At 39.8% G+C, this 17273-nt stretch overlaps 1 protein-coding gene across 3 annotated transcripts in view; it reads right to left on the bottom strand.

Annotated features, from left to right (window-relative positions):
- Positions 1-17273, bottom strand: part of HERC3 (HECT and RLD domain containing E3 ubiquitin protein ligase 3) — a 118560-nt gene that overhangs the window by 35974 nt on the left and 65313 nt on the right. For 2 of the 3 annotated variants that reach the window (XM_032400800.1, XM_032400802.1), the window contains 8 exons: positions 17121-17197; positions 13259-13383; positions 11418-11477; positions 8975-9086; positions 8401-8590; positions 6428-6591; positions 6182-6295; positions 69-92 (listed from right to left, as the gene is read on the bottom strand). In XM_032400800.1, the coding sequence (XP_032256691.1) occupies positions 69-92; positions 6182-6295; positions 6428-6591; positions 8401-8590; positions 8975-9086; positions 11418-11477; positions 13259-13383; positions 17121-17197 (866 nt within the window). The remainder of the gene's footprint in view (positions 1-68; positions 93-6181; positions 6296-6427; positions 6592-8400; positions 8591-8974; positions 9087-11417; positions 11478-13258; positions 13384-17120; positions 17198-17273) is intronic. The other variant, XM_032400801.1, reaches the window with a different exon arrangement.

The raw sequence follows: 17273 nt of genomic DNA, 5'->3' as shown, positions 1-17273 counted from the left end.
ATATTATAGTGGTCCACAGAGAAAACTGCTAGAAAAATATATAAGTAAATGAAAAATGGATCGTTTACCTGTATTATAGATGGTCTAGCCTTCTGTGTAAAGAAAAATAAAAAGTCTCTTACTTGGATTGCAAAACCTGAACTTTCTACCCCCTGCGAGTATAAAATATAAGTAACAAAACATATAACCGATCTGACTATTTGCCCATGCAGAGAGCGAACACCATTTGAACGGCTGATTGGTTTTTGATGGAACAGACCAGATGTTTTGATGGGTACAGATTGAGAAAAAAATATAAAAACAAGTATAAAAAATTTTAAAGGACCTTTAAAGACCACTTCACTGACTCCATAATTTACAGCATTAATAGAATGCTCTTTTATAAGAAATCTAATTCCAAAACAGGAGCTTTACAACCTTGACTTCAGATATTAACTTTGTTGGGTAAAATAGATGATGCAGACTGCATTTTATTTGTCGTCATGTTACATCTCCTTCTTACACACACACACACACACACACACACACACACACACACACACACACAGCTGTTATGATTAGGAGAAAACAAATATTTAGAAAGCTGTCCCTGACTCAGCACTTAGACTAGTACTTGGCCTATAGAAGATATTCCATCAGTATGTGAATAAATCTAAATCAAATTTTGAGGATGGGAATAACAATAAATAACAACAATCACAAATGAAACATAACTACAACAAAAACATCAACAATAGACATTTGTTGATCTGCAGCAGTATTTCTCAAACAGAGAACTGCAGACTTACTTTCAGAGATCTGAGAGTGCTCTACGAATTTTTTAAAATTCTGTGAGTTCTTTAAAAGGATATCCTAAACAAAACTAATGAAAACGCATTCTGAACAACCTCCTTGTGATGATTTTCATTTATTTTAATGACTGCACTGGTGTCACGTTATATATACTTAATTGTCCAAGGGTAATGAAAAAGAAGAAAAGCAGTCTTCCTCTATCAGGGATGCATTTGCACCCAGGAAAAGCCCAGATCAGTCTCGGCCCACTGCATGAAGGAAGGTTTCATAGCTTCTGAAAAGAGAATAGAGCTGAGTCATCCCAGGGCCGACAGGCTGGGGGAACTCAGGCACCCAAGGCCTGACAGCAGGCAGTTCCTCTCCCCAATGCAATGGGTTTCAATAAGATGTTTTTGCTGTCAAATTTAATCAAAAGGCTAATCTGCATTTTATTGATTTTAGACTTTTGTCTGCATTTAATTTGTAGATTTGGTTTGGTTCTATAATCTGAGTAAGAATTGTAGAACTACCTCCTTTTGTGTTTGTGTATATTTCGATGAAATCGTTTAATAGCAATTTTCACTAAAATCCATCCTGTTAATCCTTTGGAACTAAGTTCCTTTGGAGATCTTGGAACATTTCCCTAGACTAAGAAACCCTAACTGGAGAGATGATTCTAGTCCAGTGAGACAAGGTATGGAATCATGCATATATAATCCAGGCTAATTTGGCTCATTGTCATACCTACTATACCTAATTATTTGGAATTTAGGAACTGAAATCACTAAAAAAAGAAAAAAAAGCCCACATACCATAAAACAGCACTTCACAAAGTGATCTAGTCTAGGTACCTAGGGAGGAGCATCCTAGGGAAGTGGGTTTACAAGTAGTGGCAATATTCAGAACTAAGCATTATTTGCTTATTCTCAAGGGACAAAAAAAAATCGTTAATGTGTGTTGGTCTATAAAGCAAGATAAAAGTTCTGAACACTTCAAATGTAAAAGTGACTTGGGAGAGAAGTGACCAGAGGGACCACAAAAACAGTTGCGGGCATTATAGCATCGCAGTGTACCGAGTATTCTTTAATAACCGGTATTTTTGTTAGGACAGTATAGTTATTTCAGACATCAGTCAGCAGGTCTGTCTGGAGGTCCTGGCCCTCTCCAGGCCCACTGCAGTTCTCGGACCATCCTGCTGCCCTCTTGCTGCAAGCCCCACCACAAGCCCGCCCAGGCCTCCTCCAACATCTACCTCCTCAGTCCCAGTCCCTCCCATCACCCCTCACCTGACCCCTTCAGCCCTGCAAGAGCCCAGTTTTGGAAGTAGGCTGATGTCTCTTCTGTGGAAGGAGAGGAGTTAAATGGAGGGTAAGGTCACCATCCTCTCTGGGTAGGGGAGGGGAGGGTGATGGGTACCAAAAAATCCAGAACTTCCTCGGTTAGGAACCAGAGCCAAGGCCAGAGAGCTGACGGTCCATAAGACCCTCCTCACTCCAGGGGAGGGCCACAGTGCCAGCTCTAAGGAAGTCAAAGGAAGGAAGGCTATTCAGTCAAAAGAAGGAGCAGACCCATATGAAGGTCCATTTTTTTTTTAAAAGATTTACCCAGAGAGAGAGAGAGAGCCAGAGCGGGGGAGGAGAAGAGGGAGAGAGAATCCCAAGCAGACTCTCTGCTGAGCACGGAGCCAGCCACGGAGCTCGAAATTATGACCCCAAGATCATGACATGAGACGAAATCAAGAGCCAGCGACTTAATCGACTGAGCCACCAGGCATCCCTGTAAAGGTCTATTTATACATAGAAGGTCTACAATTTTTTATAAGTCTATGGGTTTTGTATTTGAAATATAATCATTTAATTTCACTGATTTTTATTCTGTAAATGCTAACTATTTTAGAAATGTTATTAGTACTGGCATTTCTGTATTACATGAAATAAATGTTCCAACAGCAGCGTTAGGATTTTGCTCTATGGCTGCTCTCCCTAACATAGGAGGATGAGTGTGAACTGATAAGAATATGCGATCCTCTCAGGGAGGAGGCTGCTGGTCCTGGGCCATCCACTCCCCCAAAATGAGTCTAACAAACATAAAACTAGCAAAGTACTGGTGATGGATCATATTTCAAGTGTTCCTGCTTGAAACGGGGTTAAACTGTGACCTTATTTCATTTTCAAAAGTATATTAAACAGAAGCATGGAATAAGTACATGGTACAGAACTGGGGAACTGGGAATATCTTTTTCTTCTTTTTTTAATTCCAAGTCCACATTTCCTAAGCATGGCTGTGGCTGGCTGGGGACAGGAGGTACTGTACAAACAGCTGCAGCATGAGGAGAAAACACAGCTAACTCTGCCTTCGGGCCGGCCACCAGGTGCTCCTGTACCCGTCATAGACAAATCTGGCTTCCCAGCATCACTGCATGATGCTGAGGCTAAACAGTGGCCTTGTCTCACCCGTGCACAACACGGTACCTGGAGCCGAACCACTGTCCCCATGTGACACATACAGCAAGATGTCAACTCGATTCTAGCTTTTACTTCGGAAGCATTTTCTTTGTCATTGACTTTCTCCCTTGTGCTGCCCTCTATGGGAGCCCATGGAGCCACTCATTCTATGTGCTCTTCGGTTTTCAAGTGTAGAAGCTGGCAGTTTATTAACTGAAATAAACAAACCACTACCACCTCTTCTTTAAAATGAGCAAAAATCAGGGCGCCTGGGCGGCTCAGTCAGTTAAGTCTCAGGGTCCTGAAATGGAACCCCACATCAGGCTCCGCACTCAGCGTGGAGTCCGCTTGTCCCTCTCCCTCTGCTCTTTCCTCTGCTCGCTCGCTCTCTCTCTGGAATAAATTAAAACAAGTCTTTAAAATGAGCAAAAATCAGCCATTCTAGAATGTTCCTTTTGTGCTCCATAGCCTTTTACACACAAGGGTTACACAGCTTTGTAATGCCTTTTTCACTGCTGCCTCTGCACTGAATACCCCACAGAGGGAACCACCACATGCTACACATGTCTCTGTCCCCAGTGACCAGCAGGCTCATGACACACATTAGGTGACCCAGAGCTGCTTACTGAAAACTAGTTAGTGAGGGCTTATTATATACACGCCACTAAGTACCCTGCCAACTAAAGCCTTCCCATGCTTTCTCCCATCTAATTCTCATGATATTATCATAATTCTCATTTATAAATAAGGACACCAGGACTATAAGAATTAAGTAACTTGCCTAAGACAGCATAGGTAGTAGGCCACCACTGAGATCTGAACCCAGTTCTTTTTGATTACAGCATGTGCTCTGAACTATATGCTAGACTGCCTTGGCAGTACTACCACACTGAAACATTTGACAGGTAAAGCCATTTATTGTGATGTACACACGCGCGCGCACACACACACACACACACACCCATGCACGCACACAGGAATATTATTGAGCCATAAAAAAAGAAGGAAATTCTGCCATTTGCAACAACATGCATGAACCTGAAGGGCATTATGCCAAGTGAAACGAGCTAAACAGAGAAAGACAAATACTATATAGTATCACTTCTATGTGGAATCTAAAAGAAAGCCAAAGTTGCTCACTTAAGTACCGCCATTCACAGACTGCAATCATGATAATCTACATTTTTAACACCAGCAATTTCTTTTTCGGTGGCAAAAAGAATTAGGGTTCATTAGAAGTATTTTATTCAGCATCCAGTCACAGAAAGGGTAGATTCAAAGTCAGAAGAACTGGCTTTTATGAAGCTAACTAAATTGCTTAAACAACTGGAAAAACTGTTTAACTGTTTAACTGTGGGCCTCTAATTCCTCACCTAGAAACAAAACAGCCTAAATAATTCATAAAGCTTATTTCAGCTCTTAACATTTTATTATCCCATGAATAGTTACTCACAAGTTGATAAAACAGAAAAGCTTTTTTTTTTCCAATTTCTAAATTAGCAGGTGAAAGCAGAGTTCATTGCTAGCTTGCATGTTAAATTTCCCATGTAAACCCATTTAAAAGACTTGAACTCATTTTTATTGAGGAGTATTTTGTTTTTTCAAGGTTATCATAAAGCTTATTAAAAACACATAACTAGGTGATAGACATCGGGGAGGATATGTGTTGTAATGAGCCCTGGGTACAAGACTGATAAATCACAGACCTGTGCCCCTGAAACAAATAATACATTATATGTTAATTATATGTTAATTGAATTTATATTTAAAAAACACACTGTGTCTAGCACTGATCATCTATTATTTGACAAACCAAATAATCTTCTAAGTTAAATAAACCTATTTATACACCTTGCTATTAGAGACCACTACTCCCCTCCAAAAACACTACAGGGAAATGTTGGTGATGAATCTGTTAAATGTTGGTGATGAATCTGTTAAACTGGCAAGGACTCACATCAAATATATCTGTTGCACATCACTTCACTAAATACAGTAACCAAATCATCATTTGGTTTTCTGACATAACTCCAATTTACACATAATCCACAGAGGGGAGGTCCTAAAAACCCATGCAGAGATCCCAAGCCAGTCTGCAATCAAATTGAGCACCTCTTGCCAAGTCATGGTGGCAGGCAGGAATCCGCAGTCCCTTGGGTGGCATATCTAACATACGGTGACAGCTAGGTCAGGGACAGGTGACATCTTCACATCCATAATCCCAAATCAGAGGTGGTCTACAGAATTCAGATGCCAACACAAGACAACTGAAGTAAGCTAGCTATCAGAAGATGGTAATTAGCAAATGATCCTTTCCTCAATGTCAGAATCAAGGGGCAGTGGGGACTGTGACACATGGAAGCCTCGTCTAAGGAGCCCCTATTGAACTCCAGCCAATTGGTACCATCTGGGAGGACAGGTTATGCTGCCAGATATTCCAAGTTTCAAGAAAAGCTAGAAATTCATTTTAAGTATCTCGCCTTTTTTGTAGTAAAAGACATGTAACATAAAGTTTGCCATCTTTACCATTTTTAGGTGTACAATTCAGTAGTGCTAACTATATTCACATTATTACACGGCAGATCTCCAGAACTTTTTCATCTTGCAAAGCTGAAGTTCTATACCTACTAAACAATGCTCCATTTCCCTTCCCTCAGGCCCCAGCCACCACCACCCTACTTTCTGCTTCTACAACTGTGACTACTTTAGATACCTTGATTTTTAAAATGTTGGCAACTAATTAAGATTTGTACCATTCTGGCTGACGACCCATTTATGACTCCTTACTGATCATTTATGATTTCTCAAAGCACTTCAAAGTTTCAAGAATGCAAAGCCAGCCAAAACATTTTGACATTAACCCCAAAGTCAAGGACAAATTTGGGGCTCAGATGTGCTCTTCTCATCCTTATCTGTACTCTGAGAAAAGACTACAGCTTTAAGATCTGCTTTACTTGGATTCTTACCATGCCTGCTTGATGCAAGAACCACATGAGGTAGTCTTCCTGAATGTCCACAAGACTGGAAATCTCAGGAATGTAAAATGTATCATACTCCACATGCTTCACTTTGATATTTACCTGATGAAGAACAAAATAAGGAAAATTAAAACCCAGACAACTGAAAAAGGGCTTTCCATGGACAACCTCAGTAGGACATTTGAGCCTACCATCTATTCACCCCTCTCCCCACTGGCTCCTCTCTATGCTCACCTTATATAACTTCTCCAGGAGCTTGAGAGCTGCTGTAATATAATTGTTAAACAGTACAGGAATTAAGAATGTCTTTCTTCCTCTCAGTAGATAAACGACTGCACCTTTATAGAGGTTTACCAGCTTCATGAAATATTTTGGGCATACCTGAGACCACCAGTTATCTTTAGGAAGAAAGAAAAGACATATTTCAACACGTATCCTTGATCAAGTATTTACGTCTTCTGCCTACTAGCTAAAAACTGCTCCGGCTAGAAAATGAACATTAGTCTAAAATACAGTTTCCCAAAACTGACTTTAAAAAGAATCCATTAAAGCATTTCTGGAGAGAGCAGGAGATCCACAAGAATCCCTAGAGATTTTTTCATAGCGCTTGATCTGACTTTTTTTTCCCTCCAAGACCCATTCAGAAAGCTAAGCTAAAAGTTCAATTCCAAAGGTCTGTGTGGACAAGATGCTAAGGCACCTGTTGTGGGCAGGAGCATTCAGATATCTTCATCCTTGCTGCCCCCACCTCAGCCTCCACCCACATCCTGTAGGAGGGATGCAAAGGGCCACATGGCCCTGATAACAGCACCAGTATGGCATTCATGCCTTCCCTCAAGAGGCACCATTAGTTGAAAACTACTATTTCTGTCTCTCCCCAAACTATGCTTTCTCATAACCAGACAAGAAGGCTATAGCATTGGTTTCTACATTGTCAGAAGTAAATTCAGCCATACTGAAATACTTAAAGGATGAAATGATAGGATGTCTACGATTTTTAAACAAATATTTCAGCAAAAATAAAAAGGTGGTGGTAGGGGGAATACAGAAAACCGAAAGGGCAAAATATTGATAATCATGAATCTTTGTGTGAATGGATACCTGTAGTGTTTTCTGTACTTTGGGATATTCCTTTAAATTTAAATTTCTTTAATTAGAAGTTAAAAACAAGTGTAAAACTGAACAATTCTGATCTCTTTGTGTGGCCCTACCTGGAAAAAATTAAAATTAAAAAAAAAACCCAAAACCTAAACGTCAGGTAATATTCCTTCGGAGACTGCCATCTCTCTACCTCATAGTCTACTAGAACACCTGAAAAAATACGCCCCCCAAAGGGCTTTGATCTTTAAAAAGCAAAATGAAGGACTAACATATTCCTAGTGCTTTCATTATTATTTCTGTTTTTATATCTTCTGCAAAGGTGGAAGCAATATGGAAAAGCCGGGATTCCATCCTCAGGAACACAGGTCTCTTTATTCATGGGGAGACACACTCAAGTAACATCCTAGTCCACACGGAACGCAGAAGTTACTGAGTTGCAATGAACACCTAAAAAAAAATTTACCGGGGGGGGAAAAAAAGGGAAAAGCCGGGTGACAGACTTTCTGCACTTGATTAATAAAAACATCTCAGGCGCTACTCCCACGAGAGACACTCTCCAATTCACTGAGGAACGGAAGGTTCTTATCTCAGCAAAGTGTCCGTGGCCTGCAAAAATCAGTGTGGACTCAACTGTCCTAAAAAAGAAAAACAGAACAAACATTTGGTAAGTCTCCACTAGGTCATTCTCTTCCTCTCCTCTTTTGGAGACCTGTGCATCACACCAAACTGTTCATTTCACTCCCACCCCCTAATTAGGTTTAGGAGAAAGACCAACAGATGGACACTAATTTTTGAGGCACTATTAACTACTAGCAAATGTAGGAGGCGAAAAAAGTAGCTTAAAGTTGGGTAATCTAACCTTGTGAATATTTAAATATCAAGATTAGTCTGGCATGAATCATTTCAAGTAACCGAAATAATGGTTCGATTTGCTCATCGTGCAAATATGGCCAGTTAGAAGACAGCAGCAAAGAAAGGTAAGATTTGAGTGTTAAGCATATTAAATGGCAACAATAGATTCTCGGATCTCAGTCCACTGAGAGCCAGTGGTCACACCAATTAAATAAAAACTGCAAAGCCACTGGTATTGGGTTTCGCAAATTCACCTAATACTTTGCTGGGGTTTGTATCCAGCCGCAGAATGGCCATGGCCAGGGGAATAGTCAACGTTATGTAATACTTGGAATCCTGGAGCAGGGGGAATTCGGGTAGTATTAAATAGATTCTCATGGCTTCGACATCTGGTGGTGAACTGGACAACTGAGGAATCAGGCAACTCTCAAAGCTGTTCAAGATCTGTACAAGAGAAAAGAATACTGAGAAATTCTAACATGCCTGAGATCTAGTTACCTTATCTCTAAATTCATAAGCTATTCGATAGACTCTCCACTCTCACTCACTCAGTATGCACTGAGGGTGCTCAGGAGATATATCAGTGGAATGAAAAGCCAAAGATCCCCAGCCGTGCAGACCTTACTCTGGAAGGGCATTTCCTCAGAAAGAGTTAAGCTCAGAAGAAAGTTAAAGATAGGTCAAATTCCCAAAGTGAACATTTTAGAGTTAAGATTTATACAAGATTTTTGCCTTTTTATCTTACTCTTTTGTTTCTCTTGAAAGTTGAATTACTGCAGTGCAAAAATGCATTTTTAAAAATATACTCTGTAAATGTAAAGAACTTACCTGTTCTAGAATCATGGAGTGTTGAGAGCTCATTAACTTCTCAAATAACACTCTCGTTGAGTTCAGGTCAATCCCAGGGATTTTGGGACTTGTTTTAAAATGTTCATCAATTCTAAACAAAAATGTTGAAAGTGTGTAATAAAAGAAAAACAAAGCAAACACTCTGACAGGAATTAGAAAAGGGAAACAAAATAGTCTGTCTCTACTGATCGGATTTAAAGTGGATCTAGCAGACAAGCTGCATAAAAATACTACACTTCAACAAAGCCCAACAGAATCAAGCTCTGGAACCCCTTCTTCAAGATGATCTTAAAATTTTCAAGTGTTTTTTTTTTCTTCAATTCAAAGTACAAGCAAGGATCATCATTTCAGTTTGAGGCTATCCTGAAATTTATAAGCAGAGTGTTATTTCCCTGATTTACTCTTGCATTTTTGCCTTTTTCTGTAATTGTGGTACACTGACCTAGATGTAGATGCTGTGCCAAGGGGCAAAACACATCCCCAGTGCAAACTGGCCCACTCATCAACAAATGGCAGGTAGAACAAACTTCGTTTAAAGCTTTTCTTAATAATTTTTTAAAAAAATCAGATCTACAACAAATACAAAGCTAATGTCTCTCTGAGTTTACACAAGGGATACAATTACATACACCCAAGGACTAATTCACTGCTACTGTTTTTAACTTCCTAGCAACTAATCATTTTTTCTAACCTTAAATAAATCTTAGCCTTTTAGAGACTTAGAGAATATCTCTTTTAAATTCCTACTCTTGAACATTACCACATCTATTAATTACAAAAGAACTATCTATTTGCAAAACAGGCTACTGTTTATGAGTAATGGACACATTCAAATAGTTTTAACACCATCTGACAGCAATGTTGTAATTTATAAAAATATAAGTCGAGTTTCTAACATTAAAAAAAGTCATAATTATATGTATTGAAACCTAAATGGTCAAATAAAGAGATGCTTGGGCTTTGTTTGTTGGGTCTTTTGTTGTTATTACTCTAAAAATAAATCTACCCCAAACACAGAAATTAATTCTGGTGTCCTTTATGTAACCTTCCATATGCAGAGATATTTACTGCCATACTGTTAAGAAAAAACAATATTTTATCTAAATGTATTTATGCTTTGTAAAAGTGGTCTTCACTTTAATTGGTTTCCTGTGAGGCATTCTGCATAAGCTACATAAGCAGGAGTCCTGAAATAGCACAGTTGTCAGTTAAAAAAAAAAAAAAAAAGGCTTTACCCATTTATCTCTATGGAATTTATGAAACTAAAGATGAATAACCTAACAAATCTGGCCAAGGGCCATTCCAAACCTTCATAAAAACCTATCCTTCTAGAACAAGGTTTCTCAGCCTTGGTGCTATTGACTTTTGGGGCCAAATAATTCTTTCTTGGGTGGATAGGATTGTGAGGTGCTTGGCAGCATCCTTGGTCTTTACCCACTAGATGCCAGTAGTATACCCCCCCCATTGGAACAACCAAAAAGTGTCACCAGACGTTGCCAAATGTCCCCTCGGAAGATAAATCAGCGTGGTTGAAAACCACTGTCCTAAAAGACCAACATCAGCACAATACAGAACAGTTTTCCCTGGAGGAAAATGCTAAATGTTAAATCTGAAATAAACTGGATGAGCTCATCTCAGCTGCCCTAATAATACAAGTAAATGGCTTGGCAATCTCTAGCTGTAACTGAAGAGTTTCTGAAGTGACCTCTTGCAACCCAGTCAGGGACATACATTTTTGGTGGGGGAGGGAGTGGGATTCACACACTGAACCAAATTCTAAATCTTCTTGGGATTTCATTCACCTGGTCACTGGCAAAAAAGGACTGAGAAATGATCAGGACTTGGGATCACCGAAGATCAAAACCCATGACAAGAACCTTCTGCTGCATGAGGTTCCTGAGGGGGATATATGCAGAAGTGATAAGGCCAAGCAAGGAAACACTATTTCCTACCTGGAAAGTCAGCCCAAATGTAATTTCCTGGTGAGCTGAGCTAGACCTAAGGCCAAGGAGCTCCCAAAGCTTCCTTGGAACATCCCCCTAAGCTCACTCTTTTTGAGAAAAGAAAAACCTTTGGGCAGCAATCCAATGAAACTGAGATTACTTAAAGAACTAAGAATTTAAAACAAATAGGGTATACATGTTGGGGGTAACATTTTAGAACACCCTAAGAAATCCTGCTATTGATTACATCAACTCTCTCTGAGATAGTCTCACTCTTTGCCCATCAGGCATGAATCAGCGTTGCCCTTCCTGACATCCTCTCGTTCATCATTAGGCATTCCAATTTGTGCACAAATCATCAGCTTATCCGCTAAACGAAGGCCAACCACCCTCAAAGAGAACAGGAGTCTCTCACGGCCTTTGCTGAGTAAGTATCTGAATCACATGTGGGTATTTTTTTAAGATTCTAAATCACTTACTTTTTTTCAAGAAAACTTCCATTCCAACAGGCTGCGGAAGATAAGATCTGAACAACACCACTGCTCAGAAAGAAAAAGGTAGGTAAGCCTTTAATAATTACAAAGAAATGGTTATTCAAGCCCAACAACAGGTTAGTCATCTATCCCAGGATTTCATTAACAGCAGCTTTCCTACCCAGATGAATCCTTGGAAAATGTACATTTGCTGTGGAGAAACATTGTGTCTCAAAATGGACAAGTACTTAAATTTTCCACAAGTTGTGTTAAAATCAAAAGTACCAAAGCTACTGAAAGAACGACTCTTGCACCTGATAATGATCTTGAACATTCTTCTACCATCAACCATCTAAGATATTCCCCGGCTCATCTCCAAACATATAATCACAAAAGAAAAGCTGAGCTCTTATCTCCCAAACACAGAAATTGTCTTTGCAAAATAATAAATGAACAACTATTTCCTTTTATTGTGTTTCTTATCTGAGAAAGAAACTGAAAATAAGTGAAATGAGTGTTTATTCCTATTACCTAGATAACAGAGGTTCTGAGAAAACAGCTACTTTCTGAGGACCCAGAAAGAAACTGTGTGTGAAGAGGCCTGGACCCTCTCAGTTAGTATATGGAAAAGGGAAGGAATACAACAAAAACATGGTTAAGGAGGGGGTTGCAATAACTTCCGGTAATGATAGAATCTGGGTCAAGAAAGTTCTCTAGAGATCATTTCTCCCGTCCCCTCATTTTATAAATAAGAAAACGAGAATGAGTAAACTGTCAAGGCCCCAGCAAAAGGGAAGCCACCAGGCGCCGGGGTGGCTCAGTCACTAAGCCTCTGCCTCAGCTCAGGTCATCATCCCAGGGTCCTGGGATCGAGCCCCACATCGGGCTCCCTGCTTGCCGGGAAGCCTGCTTCTCCCTCTCCCACTCCCCCTGCTTGTGTTCCTGCTCTCACTATCTCTCTCTCTGTCAAATAAATAAATAAAATCTTCAAAAAAAAAAAAAAAGGGGGAAGCCACCCACCCCTCCCTCGGTGAGTTTAGTCCCCTTCCCTTACCCCTACAACCTCCCAGCCTGAATTCCCCGTCAGAGCCACCTAAGGTTAGAGAAACTCTGAGGACATGAGCTGCTTGAGGGCATTCCCAATGATCCCCTGGTGCACCCCAAAGTTTAGGGCCCTGGTCATTTGCCCTACTATAATCTATGTCATAAAGCAAGATGTATTATACGCATTTAGTGTATACCACTGAGTACACAGAGTGTGATTCATTCATTCCCAAATATTAGATTCTGCAGAAAAATGGAAATGCTAAGGAAAGTCAATGAAAATGCATAAAAATGTGCGGGACAAAATTCTCCTTTAAAATAAACTTGATAAAAGGCCTCAATCCTTTTTACTTTATTTTCTCAACCTGACATTAAATTACCATCTCAGCTAATCATTTTCAATATGAAAATGCTAGAAATTATTCAAGATGAGGTAAGATAACAGCTGTCTTACTTTTGGGATGCTCTGGGATATGCATATGAAGAAACTCTAGAGGGTAAACAACCATAACACTGAGCTTTTTTTTTAGCAGAAAGGCCAACTCATACCTTCATCGGTGAGGATTTTTAAGATCCGAACAAGGTAAGTTTAAGGGACACACTCTGAGAGAATGGGGGGAACATTATGTTATCCGGGGCTAAGGACACCAAATCCTCAAGAAATAAGTGGCAAAAAAAATGATTCCCTAAAATAAAAATCTCCACATATATTTACCACCTCATATGGAAGTAAGGAAAATTACTAAACTAGAACATTCCAATATACTCTGGAAAAAATAAAATGAAAACAAGCAGCCACATACTTGATTGTATTTGCATTGTTGTGTTCTGAGAGTTTTTGTCTCCAAACTGCTATGGTTTCATCATTTATTAAACTGGTGTAATGTGCTTGGTTCATCGTCCGGAAGTCAACAGCAGGGGAAGAATTCTGTAAAAAAGAGAAATTATGTAGGATGGATCTTTTCTCTTTCTGCTGACATAGTCTCCATTTTGGGTTTCACAGGAGCTGGGGGGCACTGCCCACATCCCCCTCTTGACTCCCTCAGCTGCTGAGAGTGTCAGCTCCTGACAGCTCCCAGCTGGGCTGCTCTCCGGAACCGGGGCTACTGGTTCAGGCCTTCAACATCCGGCAGCAAGGAGAGGGAGAGTACAAAGGCCCCTTGCCTCCACTCAGGACTGGTAAAGAGCCATCCCAACTTCAGAGCTCCCAAGGAGACTGGCTGAGGCCTCTGTTACACTGACCTGCAGTTTCTCCCTCTGCCCAATCCTGCCTCCTTCATCCCTAAATAGATGCCCTTTCTAGAGCACACTACCCCTAAAAACTTTCTCAACATAAATCTCAGTCTCAGAGACTGTTCACCAGAGAAACAACCCCAATATGGCTTTTCCACACTTCTTTCCCCTCTGCTTTGAATCACTGTAACATCAACGTTTTTAAGGTATTAATTGTTTGCCATAACTATTCACCAAACTCCGACAAAATATATTATTAGGGGCGCCTAGGTGGCTCAGTCATTAAGCATCTGCCTTTGGCTCAGGTCATGATCCCAGGGTCCTGGGATTGAGCCCCGCATCGGGCTCCCTGCTCGGCGGAGAGCCTGCTTCTCCCTCTCCCACTCCCCCTGCTTGTGTTCCCTCTCTCGCTGTGTCTCTGTCAAGTTCAGTTATAATGTATAGTGCAAACAATCTATGAAAACTTAATGCCTCTTAATTTCTTGTTCCAAGTATATAGGTATACATTTATAAGAAAGGTGGCAGAAAGGACATGTCAATAATGGCCTTGAAAATTCCCAGTGCTGCACAGCATTATACATCCTTTATTCAGAGAGATCTAAAAAAAATATAAGCACTTTCACTTTCTAAAATGTATCTTATTCACTGATATTTCCCAAATCCTGTTCTTGATCTAGAACTAAGAAAAAGTTGAAAGTGCCTTATACCCCCATAACTGCCACTAGGAAAGAGAGAAAAATTATATTAAACCATTCATCCATCAATTCATAAAATGATCTTTTTTCCTCCTTTGTATCGACACAAAGAAAGACAACTTCCAAAGTAAATTTTCTTGGTTACTTCCCCATAGTTGTGAGTTAAGATATCATAATAAGGGGAAAGGAAGAGGGCACGTAACAAACAACAAATCGATGTTTGCCAATGTTTTTGATTATCTGGGTCTTGATCATTACTTTACTAAAATGGCCATGGACATCTATGAAAGAACAAAAGTCATCTTGAATGACACAGAGGAAAATCACAAGACAAAATGGACACTTGAGAACATACAAGCAAGATTGCTTCTTCATCCTGGCCTTAAAACCACTGTTATCTACATTTTAATTACTCTCCCCATTCACAGGGGTAGCTGAACAGACTCTAACACATACAATAAAATAAAAACATGGAACTATTTTCTCATTCTTCATCGTATGTCCAATAAACTACAGGTGACCTGAATGAAGTATAATCTCAGAATCACTTAAGGACCCAAGAAAAGGTTATCAATTTTCTATGCCTTCTAATTATATACAGGCCAAAAAAATTTTTTTTGATCTAGGGTCAGTGTTTCCCAACTTTGGATCACCAGAGTTTTCAAAAATCTCGATGGCTAAGTCACACTCCAGACCAATTAAATCAGAATCTCTAGAGACATCAGTGTTTTTTTTAAAAGCCCCTAGGTGATCTCAAAGGGCAACCAAGGTTGAGAATAACTGTTGAGAAAAAGAGAATTATGGCACCTAGCAGGCTTGCAGGCACGTGAGCGCAAACACACACACACACACACAAGCTCACCTAACATCCCAACCACATTCCCTCTTCAATCCTACCCAGCAAACAACATGAAAGGAGAAGGAGGGGCTGTGCTTTGCACTCACTGAACTGCCAAGACGTGGAGTCCAATGTAGCAAAGCAGTATCTGTACATAACTCCCCCCTCCCCTCATCTACCTCAGACCTGGCATTAAGTGAATGAGTCGCATTTATAAAAATGGAGCCTATCACAATACAGATGCTTTCTGTTAGGTCGTTAAGTGATTCTTCAAGTGTTATGGTAACGGGGTAAACACATGATTTGATCAGTCTCTGTGTCTAAACAAGTATCTCTGCTTAACAGTGTAAGTAAATGTGTACAGGCTTCACTTTTAAAAAGAAAGAGCAATACCTTCCTAAGTGATAGTCTATTTTTCTTTTTCTTTTTTGTTATCTTACATTTTTAATGCATACCACTCTTACCAGTTGTTTAACCTTTAACTGCCCTATTTCTCTAATATGACATTATTTTATATCCTTTTCATCAATGTTTTCTTTTCCAGTCCCAACAGTGCTAATTACAATAATTTTAAATCCAATCACTTAGACCAGATACCATATTGGCTTTCATAGGAAAATTAAAATTGGATAATATTATTCAAGTCAATTTCTTAGGGAAATGAATACTTCAAACTCTACTTATGGACAAAGTTACCATCCTGCAGAGATTCGGTGCTTTTCATGTTTCATTTCACTGGCATTTTGAAGAAACGAAAAATAATCTCAGTCTTCCTCAAGATTTCTCTGTGAAGCACTGAAGCTGGGCCTAAAATAGGTCTAAAGCAGCAGTTCCAAATCACCCCAGATGGCAGCACTAAACAGAACTTTCTCCAGGCTCCTGACCTGGAAAATATCTAGTTGTCAGTTTCCACTGTCCAACCTGCAGCCTCGGGCTCCAGCACAACCTCTTCTACCAAATCACGGAATTATACTGACTAGAAGGCAAGAACATTGTGTATTTAAAGATGGCAGAGTATCAGATGAATGGGGAGAATTTCCAGGACTCAAAGGGGCCCCTTGTCTCCACAGTTCCTATTTTCTTCCCAACCAATTCTGATTCCTCTATCATCACAAACAGCCTTTCCCTGCTCTTCCAGAGAGGATAAGGATCTATGCGCCACATATGGTTGGTCCTCCCTACATGCTGGTTGAGTAAAAATGGGTGGGCGGAGGGGAGGGGGGCGGGGAAGCACAAAAGCCAGGAAGGGAGTGGAGGGCAGAAAACAAATCTGTGTCCCAGGTTTCAGAATGATTTCCCTTGTCCAGGAGGAGGGGAGGGATTACAGCTCTGTCACAGATTACCTGGACCACAGGCTCCTCTACCTTTAACCCTGAAAGATACCGGAACGTCATTCTTTCTGACTTACCCACTACAGTGACACAGGAGACAATGTGAAATATTTGTGTGGTGCTATGAGCAGATGATAAATAATAAAGGATATCTGAAAACTGCATCATCTCTTTTATATTTACTATATACTCAATCACATCAAACAAACCCACTAAGTTCTCAAGTACCTAGTATTTGTTGCTACCTAATGGGGAAGAAAGGGAAAATCAAATAATGCCAAACTAAGTGCAAATTCTCTAGGCCTCCTTAAATATCTTTTGGAACAAATGTAGACATAAACAAATAATTTTAAATTATAAATTAGAACTATGATTAAAATACCAGGAAAGTTATTGGCACTTCAAGGAAGCAAAATGGAGAGAACGTCTTCCAGGTCCAGTTGGCTTACCTTAATAAGATAAAATTGGTAGAAACAGAGTAATATTGCTCTCATGTAATTATTTATTAAAATAAATACTGGTTCACCATTATTCCACCCCCAAAATAATAGTAGGAAGAATTTTTTACCTCATATTTGGAGCAAAGTACAAAAGTTTGGTCTCCTCCAGAGAAGATCTGCTTAACAATATGATATTTAAAGCGATCTGTCAAAAAAATTTTCAAGAGCGTATTTTTCAGTAATTAAACTTTTTCCTTGATCCCCTTTTCTAATATTCCAAA

Source organism: Phoca vitulina, unplaced genomic scaffold (genome assembly GCF_004348235.1).
Source record: "Phoca vitulina isolate PV1807 unplaced genomic scaffold, GSC_HSeal_1.0 scaffold3, whole genome shotgun sequence".
Lineage (NCBI taxonomy): Eukaryota > Metazoa > Chordata > Mammalia > Carnivora > Phocidae > Phoca > Phoca vitulina.
This window is presented reverse-complemented; position numbering and strand designations above follow the sequence as displayed.